Raw genomic sequence first — 15,291 nt, 5'->3', positions numbered from 1 at the left:
ATCACAAAAATTTCTGTCTTTCAAAGTTTGCAGACTGGTATCTGCTTAAAATGTTTATATGAGCAGGGAAATGGGACTCTGGTTGAGATGCAGAAGTCTCTGTGTATGTGAGTTGAGGGGGCAGTAACAGTGTACAGCGGGAAGAAATTCTATAGCGGTGCCAACCACACTGATACACTCTCCCAAGCTGGGGGCAAATGTACGAGTTAGTACCCGAATGCTCCCCTCCACCCCACTTGCCTTTCTCTCTCTTCCACCACTTTGCTCCCTCCTCCTTTCCTTCCTAAATCCCTCCTTCTCCTTCCTTCCTTTTCGCCTGGTCCCTCCCCATCCCCTTCCCTCGAACAGTGCTTCCCTTCTCCCCTCTCTCCTTCTCCCTCTAGTCTCTTTCCCTCCTCAATCCCTCCCCGGCGTCTGCGTCAGGCCCCCATTTGCGTGACGCTCTGGGTCTGGGTGGGAGCTGTCCACTCGCCTAGGGTGCTGAATGCAGCAGCGACGGTGGAGAGAGCTGAGAGCCGATTCTCTGCTCCAGGAACCTTGCTTCCAGACCTCGGACGGTCAGCTCACCGCCTGCCACCTCCCTTCCAGCACCACCCCTTTGGGAACTGAGCCAGGGGGGCAGCAGTCGCGGCGGGCGGGTGCTGAGCAACGGCGGAAGACGAGACAACACCTGGCAGCAGCCTGGAATCTGATTTGCTTCCTCTCGCCTTTTCAAAGAGATATATTTATACATGGTTTTTGGGGAGTCGCGAGGACCCAGCCGGAGTCAAGTGCTGGCTACCTCCCACCTCGGCCACGCTGCTTCGTTCCCCCCTCCCCACCCTTAGCTGGTACTGCAAACAAGCCTTACCTCGTTGCTTCTACGAAGAGAGGTAGCAACAGCGAGCCCAGCCAGCTAGAGGCAGTGGAGAGGAGGGAGGGGTTGGGAGGGGGGGCGCGCAGAGAGCCGACCGAGGCCGCCCTTGGTGGGGGTAGCAGGGGCAGAGCTGCCGTGAAGACCCGGCAGCCGCCCTTCTCCGCCCCCACCCCTCTAGAAGCGCTCTTTCCTGATTATTTGAGAACCGAATTATTCTTATTTCATTAGTATTATTTCATTTTTTATTACCCTTACTCCTCACTCCCCAGCCGCCCCCACCCCTACGCCTGCCTCGCCTCTGGTTGCATGGCAGCGCTGCCTGGGCTCGGGGGCTCAGAGCTGGCCCCCCGGGAAGGAGGAGGAGGCGGAGGATCATGAAGCCGGGAGTCTTGGCCGCGTCGGACGGCGAGCTGCAGCCAGAGGACGAGCCGGAGCGGCCCCCGCCCCGGAGACACCGGGACGCCACCGACAAGCAGTCACCGCCGCCGCCACAGCAGCATCGGTGGCCGCGGGCAGATCCGGAAAGAGAGAAGGAGGGCGACAGCGGCCCAGAGGAGCAACCCGAGAAGGCGAGGCCACTCACCCGCCCGGACCTGCCCTTCTACCGCCCCTTGCCCCTCGCCCCAAGGGACCTTTGATGAAGCCAGGGAAGGGGGCCGAGGGTTTACAGACTGCCACAGGGCTGGGCAGGGGGTTCTGATCATGTAACTACTCCCCCTAGTTCTCTCCCACACGCACGCCCCTCTTCTCTACCCCTTATCTCTGCTTCACTGCCTCCCACTCCCCAAACACACACCCTTCCTCTAGCCAGGATCTTAATGCTCAGGAAGGAGGTGGCTCTGCAAGGGTTAAACGATCTTTTCTGTTTTTCCCTTTCTTTTCCCCGTCCCCAGTCCCTGATTTTCCCACCTCTCTTCTCCTAATTGGCTTTCCCCTCTTCTGTGCAGCCCTTCCGCTGCAGAGGCAAAGCACAAGCCCCTTGCCCAGTATCACCTGGATCCCTTCCCCCCCACCCACTGCTCTCTTAAAAACAACTCTGGTGCTTCTGGAGGTTAATTGCCCCAGTTTTCTGCCCAGGAGAATTGAAACTTCTCCCAACCTCCTCTCTTCCCCTCCTCACCTCCCCCAGGCCCTCAAAACCAACCTCCTGCTACCTAAGGGAAACTCTCTTTTCTCTCTAGCACATGCAGTCCTCAATTCTTCACTGAGCTAGTTTGCTCTAAGCCCAGCTCAGTACACTCCAAATTTTATTGATAACCTTCCTCACCCTTTTATATGAAGAAATTTCCCACTCCCTGGGAATTTGAGAAAAACCCAATAAGCCTCTTCCCAGGGAACTTTCTAACAGTCAGACTTTGATCTCAAGGCCCTAACAGCCCATCCTCAACTTTTTTTTCTATCCCCCTGCCTGTACCAGTGCTACCAGGTCAAAAGCAAAGAGGGAGACACGCTGAAAGCTTAAGGTTTGGGTAGAGGTAGGAGGGGCAAGACGATTTTTTTGGGCTGTCCAGGTAGAGTTCAGGACCAGTGACTCTCAGTTGCCAGTCCTGGGAGTCATTTATTTGCTACTTGGAGGGGATATAAGAGGAGCCAGCAAGAACGAAGACTCCCTCCATCATAACACAGATACACTGTGGACCCCCCAGACCATCCCATCCTCCGCAAAGACTCTACCTGCCCCTACCGGGCCCTCTGCTTCCACTGGGCACATGCTGATGCCCCTGAGTGGGCTGCTCTGGTGGTGGTGGTGCTGCTGTGCCTGGTACTGCTGTGGATTGTGCACCCCAGCTCCCCAGATGTTGCGCCACCAGGGTCTACTCAAGTGCCGCTGCCGTATGCTCTTCAATGACCTGAAGGTTTTCCTCCTGCGGCGCCCCCCTCCAGCGCCCCTGCCCATGCACGGAGAACCCCAGCCCCCTGGTTTGGCGGCCAACAACAACACCCTTCCGGCTCTGGGTGCCGGGGGGTGGGCAGGCTGGAGGGGCCCTCGAGAAGGGGTGAGCAGGGAGACCCCTCCCCTGCCACCTCCACCGCCTTTGCCACCTTCTGTGGAAGATGACTGGGGTGGCCCAGCCACAGAGCCACCTGTCTCGCTGCTCAGCAGTGCCTCATCAGATGACTTCTGTAAAGGGAAGGCTGAGGATCGCTACTCACTGGGAAGCAGCCTGGACAGTGGCATGAGGACCCCACTCTGCCGCATCTGCTTCCAGGGGCCGGAACAGGTGAGACCCTTCTCCCCTTTTCCTACTCACCTACTTGCCCTATGCTGTCTCTAGCAGGAGGACTGTAAGCTTTAAGGGATCCCCAGTGATGTTTCATGTGGTTAAATTTCCCCAAGAGGTTTCTGGTGCCTGGTGGAGCCTGTTTTGCATTTTCCTTCCATATGTTCGATTCCATCCCAAAATTCCATAAGCATCCTCAGAGGGGAAGATTTGGAAGTTGGAAGGGATGAAATGAAGGAACTTGGTGGTACATTCCTGCTTGTTGCCAAGATATCCTTGTATCTGATTTGTCGTTAGTGACATTTCCCCAGACTGTCTTCAGTTCCAGATTCAAACTTCTTCCCTCTCTGATAGTGTATGGAGATCTTGTCCTTAACAGCCTACATCTGTTTCTTCCCTTTGAGATGATCCCCTCCCATATTATATTGACATCCTTGGCAGTGTGTTTTAGTTACTGAGGAGGAAATGGAGAGGGTTTGTAAGTTTGTGAAGATTATACAGTTTGCTAATACACTTCTTGTCAGACTCAAGTTTTTCTAGGTTGAAAGTGTTAGGTAAATAGGGTGAGAGGGAGTTTAAGGAAAGTGGAGAAGGAAATAGGGAGTCTGATCATAACTATTCCCCTTGGCAGGTCTGAAAGCACATGAACTTAGAAAGTCCCTTAAACTCTCCCCATCCGGATAGAGATGCCAAGTACCTTATGGACCAGAGTCTTCCCAAGGCCAAGGGGTCTCCCTACCCCGACACATTCAGATTTTCAAAGACATACTCACACCACCCCTTCTAGCCCCATTTTCAATCTAGTGTCTGCAGTGCTGGAGAATATGTGCACATTCTTCTGGAATCATAAATTGTGGCAACACAGTTCTGGCCCACAGAATCCCAGATAAGAAAGGTTCACCTGAAAATCTGACTTAGTGATGCTGGAGAAGGAACATTCAGTTGCACCCTGGGCAGGGCTATATGGTCACACATCAGCCCCTTCTTCACCAGCTTCCCTAAAGTGGGGGTCAGGCTTCTGGGTGCTCCTACAACAAGTGATGGTGTACTAGGATGACATGCTGCTGCACCCTCTAGTTTCTGTTGAAGGCTTTGTCTTTGAGAGACAGGCTTCGCGGACATTTTCATTCATCTCGTGTTTGCCTGGAATGAGCAGGGCACTTCAGGACAGAAGATGACTGGGGCCATGGCCCAGGCATTATGAGAGGAAGTGATGTTGATCTCAGTGTGAATAAATGTCTCTGAGAGGCTGAGGGCAGGGTTCCTCCTTTTGTGACTGGAGTGGGTTGCCATTCCCTTCTCCAGGGGATCTTCCCTACCCTGGGAATTGAACCCAGGTTTCTTGCATTGCAGGCAGATTCTTTAGCACCTGAGCCACCAGGGAAGCCCTTTTTTGACTAGGATTGCCAAAAAGTCCCAACTGGACTGCAGCCTAGAGCCAAAGACTCCTGTTCAGCAGGAAGGTCCAGGTGCCTGCTCAGTGCCCCTCTTCCAGGGCTGGGCATCCAGTGCAGACACAAGGAGGAGTGGCACAGCTGAGAACAGGAAGTGTGTTTCACTTTGGGCTGCTCCCAGTCAGCATCTGTCCCCATTAGAAGCCCCGTCTTCTCAAAAAATAAAGAGAGAGAGAGAGAGAGAGAGACTTATTTCTTCTCCCGTATGCCTGGTTCAGGTCTGAATGTCACAGGGGCACTGGGAGTGTGGCTTCTGGCAAGAATATGCTTGTCTGTAGCAAACAACAGGGCTTGGAACCTGTTCTGGATGGTATCTATCTGCTGTGTGAACTCCTTCAATTTCTTTATTCCCCAGGGTCCCTTTTCCAACTTCTGTGATTTAAAAGAACCTTTTTCTATTCCCCACATTTCCTTATAAGTATGTTGAGAGGATCCAGAAGATAATGAGCCTGAAAATGACTTGAAAGGGATTAATATATAATGACATATATTTTGCTTATGGTAAAGCAATATTTTGTTTAAAAAAAAATTCTTAGGAATACTGTGAAATACCCTTAAGTGACATAAGGTCTGGTTGAAGGTTAGGAGCTTTCCTTTCTTGTTTGTTATTTTTATAGTGTGTCACAAATAAAGCATGGAGTGAAAAAAAAAAAAGCTAGCCCCAATAAAGAAATGAGCTCTATTATTATGTGAGAGGGATGGGAGATAGTGTGGATACTAAGTCTGGATCAAATCAGGCACCCTCTGCATATGATTATTATGTTTTGAGGTTTTGCTTTATTTGGGCAGGAGCCAGGAGATTTTAATGGGGTTGTGTTATACTAGAAACAAGAGTTGCATGTGTTAGATGTGAACACATTTTCCCACTTTTTGCTTGTTTTTCTTCACAGGATTTCAGTGAGGAAGGGAGACAAAGGGGAGATGGGGAAAACTCTCTAGAGAAAGAAGAAAGAGAAGTCAGACACAGGCAGAAAGTGAAAAGCTGAGATTTCAGTATTTTGTTTTCTGTTCAGGGAGGGAGCTGTCCAGCAATTGTTCACACGTGGACTTGCAGCTAATGCAGACAGTCTGCAATCTCAGTAGCTGAATGTCTTGGTCTTTCCTCTGACCAGACAAAGGAACTGAACAGCTCCTCGGTCACTTGCCACTACTCCAGGGGCTAAAAGGATGCCAAAGCTGAAAACCTGGTCTCTTCCTGCCAAAGGCTTAAAATGTATGTGGTGAGGGGCAGGCAACTGAAGGATCCAACAAGTTCCAAATTCATATATATCTCTAAAGGACTTGGTATTTATTCATTCACACATGCATATATTTAACAAATGTTTGTTGGGCACCTACAGCATGCCAGATATTGTTTCAGACCCTGGGTTTCCAGGAGAGAACAACACAGATGAGATCTCTGGTCTCCTGAAGCTAATGCTCAAGTGAAGATGCAGAAATAGACAAGTAAACTAGCAGACAAAAAAAGTGATAAAGTGATTTCAGATGGTGTTGAGTGCTGTGATGAAGGCAAAACAGGAAAATGAGTTAGACAAGAAGGAGGGGGAGGGCTTGGGAGCTACATTACACAGACAGATTGTGAGCAGCTGCCCTAAGAATATACCATCTGAGCTGATACCTAAGTAATGCAAATGACCCAGGGACACATACAGAGGTCTAGAAGAAGAGTTATCCAGGTAGAGGAGACAGCAGGTTCAAAGACCCAGGAATGAACACACCTAGTATGTTTGAGAAACAGAAGAGAGGACAGGAGGAGAGAGAGGGGTGGGGTGTGAACAAATGCTTTGAAGGCCAACTTGGCTCCACACTGGACAACTGCCTGAGTGGCCAACTCCTCCCCTTAGCCAGTCATTTGGGTGGGACAGGAATCAGTCGGTCAAAGATCCATGAGAGCATGGGACAAGAGCCTGGCTGGCAGCCCTTCGCTCTCCATTTGTGCTTGAAGCTGCCCTAGTTCATGTCCAGGAAGTGTGCCGTGGCGGGTAAGCGGAGGTCTCTGAAGCCAGATGGCCCCAGTTTGAGGCCTGAAGAATTTGCACAGATTCTCTGTGCTTCAGGTTTCTCATTTGTAAAACTGGCCTGATGATGACAGTCCCAAAATGCAAAACGTTGTTCTGAGCACCAGATTGGTCAACACCGTTAGAGCAGTGCTGACACGGTGTTTGTTGCCCTTGTTATCTCAGAGATAAGACATTGTCCCCATTCCCACATACTTGGTTTAAAAGGAAAAGTGTGTTCCAGCTTCCAGGCTGGCAGGAGAACTGCTGTGCTGTGGTCCATCTGGATGGCAGCTCGCTTCTTGCTCACTCACAATGCTCTAGACAGAGTGCTGCTCTTCTGTTTCCATCATCAAAAGTCTATATTAAGTGCCCACCTCTGCCTGCTGCTCTGCTGAGCAGGGTCTGGAGACACAGGGCAGATGTGGGCCTGCCCCCCCTGGGAGTTTCACAATCTAACCCAGACATCACAGAGGCTGATAGAGATCAAGAACACACAGACAGTGAGTCGCAGGTGAATTACAGTAATATCAGGGCAAGGAAGAGATGCAAGCTTAAAAGCAGCTAAAGTGTGGGGTGCCTATTCAGAGAGACAAGTGGATGAATTTGCTACCTTTTCTCCAATTAGTCAGAGAAGGTTTCTCTGATGCTGCTGCAGACTAAGTGAGAAGAAATAGGGTGAGTTTAGACAGCAGGAAGCAGAAGAGTTGTGAGACACAAGAATACGTTAACAAAGAGGTGAAACCATCTCCCAGCCTGGGTCAGCTGTGGAGCTCCTGGAGTGGGTACAAAGATGGAATCTACCATAGTAGAGGGGGTGACGGGTGATGGGGTACCTGTTTTGGACCTAATGAAAAGCAAGAAATAAGTAAGTCTGGAAGGGATTTAGTCTTGGTCAGCCTCCCTTATTCTTCCTGGGATTTATTTCTCTGGAGCTCCAAGTTCAGAAGGGGCCAGAGTAATGTGAAATATTTTAGTCAATGTTTTTGGATCTCAGAAAGTAGGAGAAGAGGGTGCTGCTGGGTTCAATGGAAACTGGGCACCCCCAGATGCAAGGAGAACTCTGGGAATGGAGATCAAATAGAGCATTTTAGGAGAGAAGAAATAGCATATTATTTTTCTTATCATCATGGTTCAATTTTATACTTCTTTGTGTGATTAATTAATATCTATATCCACAAAGAATAGACCCATACCTAACATTTATGGACCACAGGGCAAGAGCATGGATATGGTCTCACATATCATCAGTGCAGTTCAGTTCAGTCACTCTGTCATGTCTGACTCTTTGCAACCCCATGGACTGCAGCATGCCAGGCTTCCCTGTCCATCACCAATTCTTAGAGCTTACCCAAACTCATGTCCATTGAGTCGGTGATGCCATACAACCATCTCATCCTCTGTTGTCGCCTTCTCCTCCCGCCTTCAATCTTTCATAGCATCAGGGTCTTTTCCAGTGAGTCAGTTCTTCGCATCAGATGGCCAAAGAATTGGAGTTTCAGCTTCAGCATCAGTCCTTCCAATGAATATTCAGGACAGATTGCCTTTAAGATGGACCGGTTTGATTTCCTTGCAGTCCAAGGGACTCTCAAGAGTCTTCTCCAACACCACAGTTCAAAAGCATCAATTCTTCAGCATTCAGCTTTCTTTATAGTCCAACTCTCACATCCATTCATGACTATTGGAAAAACCCTTTCACATATCATAGGCCAAAATATTTAGAAGTAATAAAACCAGCTAACAAACTGTTAAACAAAGTCCATTATATCATTCTGTCCTGGAAGGATATACCTTCAAAACAAGAAGGAAAACAGGTCTGAATTCAAAACTGTTAGGGTCCTCTGAATTCTGTGCTAGGCAAATGGGGACACTAGGCCCTTGGTCAACAGGCCACTCTGCTCAGATTCTCTTTCCACTGCTGGCTCCTTCTTGTACAGTGACAAGCCTTGGACATACACATGTGACACACACACTGGCTTGTCCAAGCTCTATCTATACCACCTCCAAAGAGCTTCCTCTTGTCTCTCTCCTTTTGGGCCTGAAGAAGGAGAACCATGAAGGTTTGGGGAGCAGGCTCATAGCTAAATAGGCAGGAATTCCAGGGCTTTAGGTAATCAAAGCATGTTCTAGAAAGGGGCTGCGGGTCCCTGCAGGCTCCTCATGCTATGGAAAGCATGCAGCTGAAGAAGGAAGAGTGGAGCCTTCTATAGCAAGGGCCCCCCTTGCCTAAGTTTAAGGAAGGCATTGCAAAGGGACTGTAAGAGCCCTGGAAGCAGTGACTTGGTTGTGATTTGCTTATCAGTCCAGTTCCTGGCTTTATGCTCCATAAGTATTTGCTAAATGAATGAGCCTTTAGAACTTATGCAATGGGCAGCCCCACAGGTATGGGAAGTGGGGAGAAGAGACTAAAAAAGAGAAAAATACATTCACTGGCTGACCATGTGCTGCACACAAGAAGCGGCAGAGTTGTCCTCTGTGATCACAAACGGCAATGCCTTGGCCAGTGGTGGAATCTCCTGGGAAGCCAACTTGGGTTTTGATATTAGAAAGAACTTTCTATCAAAGCTGTCTCCAAGATAGTATAGGCTGCCTTAGAAAGGGGGCTCAAGTGGACATCTGAAACTAATGACCCTCAAAATCCCCTTTGAGCTTGAGACTTGGGATTCATTATGAGATTGCTTGGGGTCCAGAGAGATTTTAATCTAAGCAGAAATAGAAGGGTCTGCATCCTTTTCTAATTCAAAGGGTCATCTAGTTTCAGAATATCTAGTTCCAGGGTCTATATAGCACATGGCGTGTAAAAATGTATCTTCAGCAAAGATCACAAAGAACAGTCTCTGTCCTGTGTTTGTAGAAATTCTAAGGTGCTGATGAGGATGTGATGGCTGCAATCCTGAATTTGCTCCCTGCATGTAAAATAGGAGAGCGAGCATTTCCTGAATGGCAGGCAACAGACACCATCATGGACCTAGGATGCAGAACCATCCCAGGAAAGGGGAAGCACACCTGTCACCACCTTTCCCCAAAATCACGTGTGAGCTATTTTCATTTTCCCATTGGAGATTTTTTCCCCACTGTTGTTTCCCAGTTGCTGGATTTGACAGTCCTGGTCCTATTTTAGCTGGAAGTTCCAAGGACCCTTTGGTGAGGGGTCTCAACAAAGCTCTAATGCTTTATTGGGAAATGATGTAAGGAGGCTTAAACCTCACCATTGGGCCCCTGGTTATTTTCCAGATTTAGCTCTCAGTGATTCACATGCACACACGTGCACATGCATGCATATGAATAAAGCATGAAGTGGAGGAGGGGAGTTAGCCAGTGTCTTGACAGTGCTGGAGTGATTCTCACCTCAACTCTCTGTAGATTCTCTGCATGGTGCTCACTTTGGAGTAATCCTTCTTCACTTGCCAGCCTGCATCTGCTTGCGGTGGGTTGGCTAATTTATTGGGTGTGGCTTCTAGCTGAGGCCCCCATACAGAGAATTCATAGAGCTGAAATATGGATTTCAAAAAAAGCCTGGAAGAAGAAATGAGAGATCCTGGAAATCAATATATCTCCCTCTCTCTCCCTCTGCTCTCTTTTCCAGCTGGTATGTGGAGAAGCCCAGCTGTGGCTTGTGAGTTGGGGGAGGGTGGTTGGTTTGAGGGGGAGGGGATCCTCAAAGGAGTGTGGGAATGAGCGAGCTGCTTCTTGTTTGCTGGGAAGGAAGCCAAGTTGGAAGTGAGCCCGGATGTAAACGATCTGGCAAGTGAATACTGTGTGGGCCGAACTGTATACCATCCCCCTCTAAGAAGTATCATGTGTAAGATAGTCACTTAGATGCTGTGTGTATTACGTAGAGTCCATCTTTGATACCGCCGTCTGTGCATGTTAAAAGTAAAATGGGGTGGACATAGGACTGACTGTTGCATGACAAGACAGGTGAAATTGCAGAAGTTATTGTCTGAGTTCTAGATAGATGCAAATTGTCAGAAAAAAGGGGGCTCTGCAAATATAGGCTCTGTGATCCAAAACCACGTAGGAGACACATAAGACCCAGTCTTGTAGCCAGTTCATTGCTTTGATGAGGGTATCTACAGGGCCTGTGCTCAGAGATGCTGAGGAGGACAGATCAGATTAGTTTCCTTCATGGTATCTGGATGTGGTTGAAGAGAAGCAACATCAGTTTCTCCAAAAGAAGCCTCTTGAAAGCACCCTGATGTCTAACATGGGGCTTTGCATACAGTGCACGCATGGTCAGTTGCTTCAGTCAGGTCTGACTCTTTGTGACCCTGTGGACCATAGCCCACCAGGCTCCTCTGTCCATGGGATTCTCCAGGCAAGAATACTGGAGTGGGTTGCCATGTCCTCCTTCGGGGGATCTTCCCCACCCAGAGATCGAACCCACATCTCTTACATCTACTGCATTGGCAGGTGGGTTCTTTACCACTAGCACCACCTGGGAAACCCTTGCATACAGTAGGGATTGGATATTGATCCTTTCCCCTCCTTCCTAGCACATTCCAGACAAGCAGTGTTATCTTTGGTTCCTAGTGACATATTCACTTGTGTGTACACGGGCATATATGTGTATATATGTGTGTATATAAGTTAAAATGCTGAATGAGGGGGAAATGGATGAACCATTCCACCCCATCCAACCTCCTTTTCTGATTCTAGAATCACAAATAGCAATGATTCTTATTCTAGGAATCATAGTGATCATTATCCTGGCTTGAGATCACTTGACCAAGAACAGATCTTTTCTCATCCAATTGTACAAAGATGAGAAGAACATGGGATTCCAAGTCAGAAAGACATGGATTTAAATCACGGTTGGGGTCCTTCCCAGCTATGTGACTTGTTTAACCTCCCTGGACCTAGATTTCATCATCTATAAAGCAGGAATAAAGTGCTGAGCTTGAACACATAAGGAGTGGGCATGATTAAAGTTCTAGGCACACAGCAGTTGTTCGTTAAGTGAGAACAATATTTACCTGATTCTGTCCATGTAGCTTGGAGACCAGAGTGGGGCCCCCAGATCACACTGCTGTCTTTCCTACCACCTGCTCTCACAACAACCTTAAAAAATCAGACACGCTGATTAAAGCTGTGCTTTGACTACAGAAAGCCCCAGCTGTTTTCATGCCTGAGCATCAGGGACACACATTTAGATCCAATGTCTCTGTTCATCTGACTTTTTATCTTGCGTTTCCTGATTCAGCTGGACCTCCATCCTCTCCTGCCAACTCTCTGTTGGCAGGAACTGTGCAGAAAGACACTTTTCTGGACTCTGAAATAACTAGATGCCAGGAACAGGCTGTGCACAGAGAGGAGCGTGTTGAGGAACTGGCAGTGGAAATACCTGCTCAGGTGACAGCAAGGTGTTTTCCATTTAGGGTCATCCCTAGACTAGCATTTCTGAAAGCTGGGATGGGATAGATACTCTAGACAGACATGATGGTAAATAACATGGATCCTCAAGTGAGAATGTTGTTCTCTTGATATTTTGTTCTCATATCTTATGATTATGTCAGGAGAAAATCTCTGGAGATTTTCATAACATGAAAAGATTTTCATAAATCTCATAACATGTCTTGCATGTCTTTTTAATGCTTGTCAATCTCCTCTGTAAACAAAGAGAGAAGGTACCACACTCAGAGCCTTTGGACACACAGCAACATCGAGCTAGAATCTGTTAATCTTGTTTCTCTTGCATTTGTGTGTGTCTACTCTTTTTCGGGGGAGGCTTCTCTGGTGGCTCAGTGGTAAAGAACCCTCCTGCCGATGCAGAAGGTGTGAGTTTGATCCCTGGGTTGGGAAGATCCCCTGGAGAAGGAAATGGCAACCCACTCCAGTATTCTTGCCTGGGAAATCCCATGGATAGAGGAGCCTGGTGGGCTACCGTCCACAGGGTCACAAAGAATCAGACACGAGTGAACACACACACACACAATATTCTATTGTATGAATGTAGCACAACTTGTCTTCTTTTAATAGTTACTGATAGCTTTTATTTTTTTGCTTATGGTAATGACAAAAAGTCTCCTTTAGAAATAAGTTTACTGAAGTAAAAGTATGAGACATTTAGAGAAAAATGTTAACTATGAAGAAAATAATAGTATGAATATGTCAAACAGTGTAAGTGACTGAAGTCTGGGTAACATTGACATGGGTTGCACACTTTACAATAGTCCTGAAATATCTGTGGCCACCAAGAAGTGCCTCAGGTGTGGGGAAAATGCAGAGTCCCAGGCCATGGGCCCTGGAATCTGTATTTCTAACCATTGGCTTTGACAATTTCGAGTAGGGGACTACTTCACAGGAATAGTGTTATTAGGCAGGAGTCGGAGGAGGAAACCAAATGGTGGGAGAAGAAATGCTTCTACCAGACCTGAGGTTCCCTGACATGTAAGAAACAAGGCTGTGGGCCCTCATAGAGGAGCGGGCAGTAGTTGGGTAGGTGAGCACAGGACCATGTGATTAGGAAGGAGGTCTCTCAGTGAGGAGGAAGGAATTGATGACTCTTACATCTCTCTCCATCCCTGTCTCAGTGATCTGAGAGCTTCAAGTCCCACCTGGGACAGCCACAAGATGGGAAAAAGTCTAACCATTGTGTGACTCTGACATGAGGGAGAGACGCGAACTTTGACTGTGTAAAGACATTGCCCAGCAGATGCTAGTTTCCCTGACGAATACAGCCATCAATTCACATTCCTGAATGATGTTCAGAGGCTATTCTTGAGCAAAGTCAAATCAGGGCCTCTGGGGGAAGCCCTAGAGTCCCAGAGTAAGGGAACAGATGGCGCACAGCGTGCTCCCTCACAGCTCACTGAGTACCGACAATGAAGTGCTCCACTTTTGGAATGGCACATCGCTCTTGCCTACAACTTGGCTGGATCTAGAGACGTGGCTCTGTCTAACTCCCCGTAGCAGGGGTGGGGAGTGTCATTCTCCTGGGTGATTGGAAAGAGAGGAAGTTCAGATGTCACGAGCTTTGGAAATCCCTCTCTCCACACTGTGTGTCCCTCCCTCTTAGGGTTGCCATGGGACTTGGATGAGCTAACACATGCCAAACACTTAGAGCACTGTTGACCCACAGTAGGCATGCAATAAAGTGTTAGTAGCCATTGTTATTGTTTTCTCATTTATGTAAGGAGGAGGTGGTACGAGGGAATGTCCAAGCCCCTTCTAGTTCTGTTGTCTTCTTTTATGCCTTATCAGGCAAAGGAGCAATATATGAGGTTATAAATCCAATTCTTCCTTTCACCAATAGAAAAACTCTTCCTAGAAGAATGACATTCGTGTGTGTGTGTGTGTGTGTGTGTGTCTGTGTGTGTGTGTGTCTGTGTGTGTGTGCTCAGTCGCTAAGTCATGTCTGACTCTTTGAAACCCCATAGACTGTAGCCCATCAGGTTCCTCTGTGCATGAGATTTTCCAGGCAAGAATACTGGAGTGGGTTGCCATCTCCTCCTCCAGGGGATCTTCCCAACTTAGGGATGGAATCCGTGTCTCCTGCACTGGCAGGTGGATTCTTTACCTGGGAAGCCCAGTGACCTAAGAGTGGAGCCTTGAAGACTGAACCAGAGAAAGAATTTGGAAAACAGAAAATGAAGACTTTTCCAGACACTGGAACAATGGAAGCAAAACGTCAGAGATGTTTTATGGGAAAATTGGCATGGATAAGAATATGGGGCTTTCAGAGCCAAGCGGAACTACATTCCAATTGAAGGGTTGCTTTGCAGTAGGTATGTGACCTTGGGCAAGTTACTTACAGACAGAAGTGTTAATTTCTTCCATGGTTGAATGGGAATGATAATAATAGGGCCTATCTTAAAGGTACTATTGTGAGGCTCAAATGATGTAATGCATACAAAACTCTTGGCAAAGAGTAGAATACAAACACACAATAAAATTGCAAAGATGCAATGAACATTAGTTGTTAATGTTATCTGATCTGCCAGGCTTTCAGTGGTCTTCTCTAAACTTTCTTTGAGAATCTCTGCCTTGATGTGTGTATGATTGTGGGTTGCTGACATCAGGAGAAGCTTCCAAAATATCACAGGGGTAGGTGAAACTAAACATACTCAAGCATTGTCAGTAAATTAAAATTATTTCACAGATACACATAAAATTTTCCAAATGTACATGGAAGCCACCAGGACGAACAAAATCAAAAGCATCTTTCACGTTTGTTAAGCTTCTTGTCAATAAGTATTTTCTCAATTAACGGATACTCAAAGTACAAGTATGGGCTTTTCGGGTGGCCTAGTGGTAAAGAATCTGCTTGCAATGCAGGAGACCCGGGTTCGATCCCTGGGTTGGGAAGATCCCCTGGAGAAGGGAATGGCAACCCACTCCAGTATTCTTGCCTGGAGAATCCCATGGATAGAGGAGCCTGGTGGGTTACAGTCCATGGGCTCGCAAAGAGTCAGACGTGACTGAGTGACTAACGCACACACAAAGTACAAGTATAGTCATTTTGAGGGTTTGTGGAACTCTTTTAGTATTTAAAAAATTTTTTTTAAAGATTAATTTATTTTTGACTGTGCTAGGTCTTTGTTGCTTTGCTTGGACTTTCTCTAGTTGCGGTGAGGGGGGCTGTTCTTTGTTGTGGTGCGAGGGCATCTCATTGTGCTGCCTCCCCTTGTTGTGGGGCACCAGCTCTACAGCACACGGGCTTCAGTGGCTGTGCACATGGGCTTTGTTGCTCTGCGGCATGGGGGATCTTACCTGACCAGGGATCAAACCCATGTTTCCTGCGTTGGCAGTCAGACTCTTAA

At 47.7% G+C, this 15,291-nt stretch overlaps 1 protein-coding gene across 2 annotated transcripts in view; it reads left to right on the top strand.

Moving 5' to 3' along the window:
• Window positions 1-473: 473 nt before the first annotated feature.
• The window catches only part of MARCH4 (membrane associated ring-CH-type finger 4), a 116,820-nt gene continuing 102,002 nt past the window's right edge, over window positions 474-15,291 (top strand). The window contains exon 1 of one of the 2 annotated variants that reach the window (XM_027567006.1): window positions 474-3,078. In XM_027567006.1, coding sequence (XP_027422807.1) covers window positions 2,566-3,078 — 513 coding nt within the window. In that variant the 5' untranslated portion in view covers window positions 474-2,565. The remainder of the gene's footprint in view (window positions 3,079-15,291) is intronic. The other variant, XM_027567016.1, reaches the window with a different exon arrangement.

The sequence above is a fragment of the Bos indicus x Bos taurus genome, chromosome 2 (assembly GCF_003369695.1).
Source record: "Bos indicus x Bos taurus breed Angus x Brahman F1 hybrid chromosome 2, Bos_hybrid_MaternalHap_v2.0, whole genome shotgun sequence".
Classification (NCBI taxonomy): Eukaryota; Metazoa; Chordata; class Mammalia; order Artiodactyla; family Bovidae; genus Bos; species Bos indicus x Bos taurus.
The sequence above is the reverse complement of the archived record's forward strand: the minus strand, read 5'-3'. Positions and strand labels throughout refer to the sequence as shown.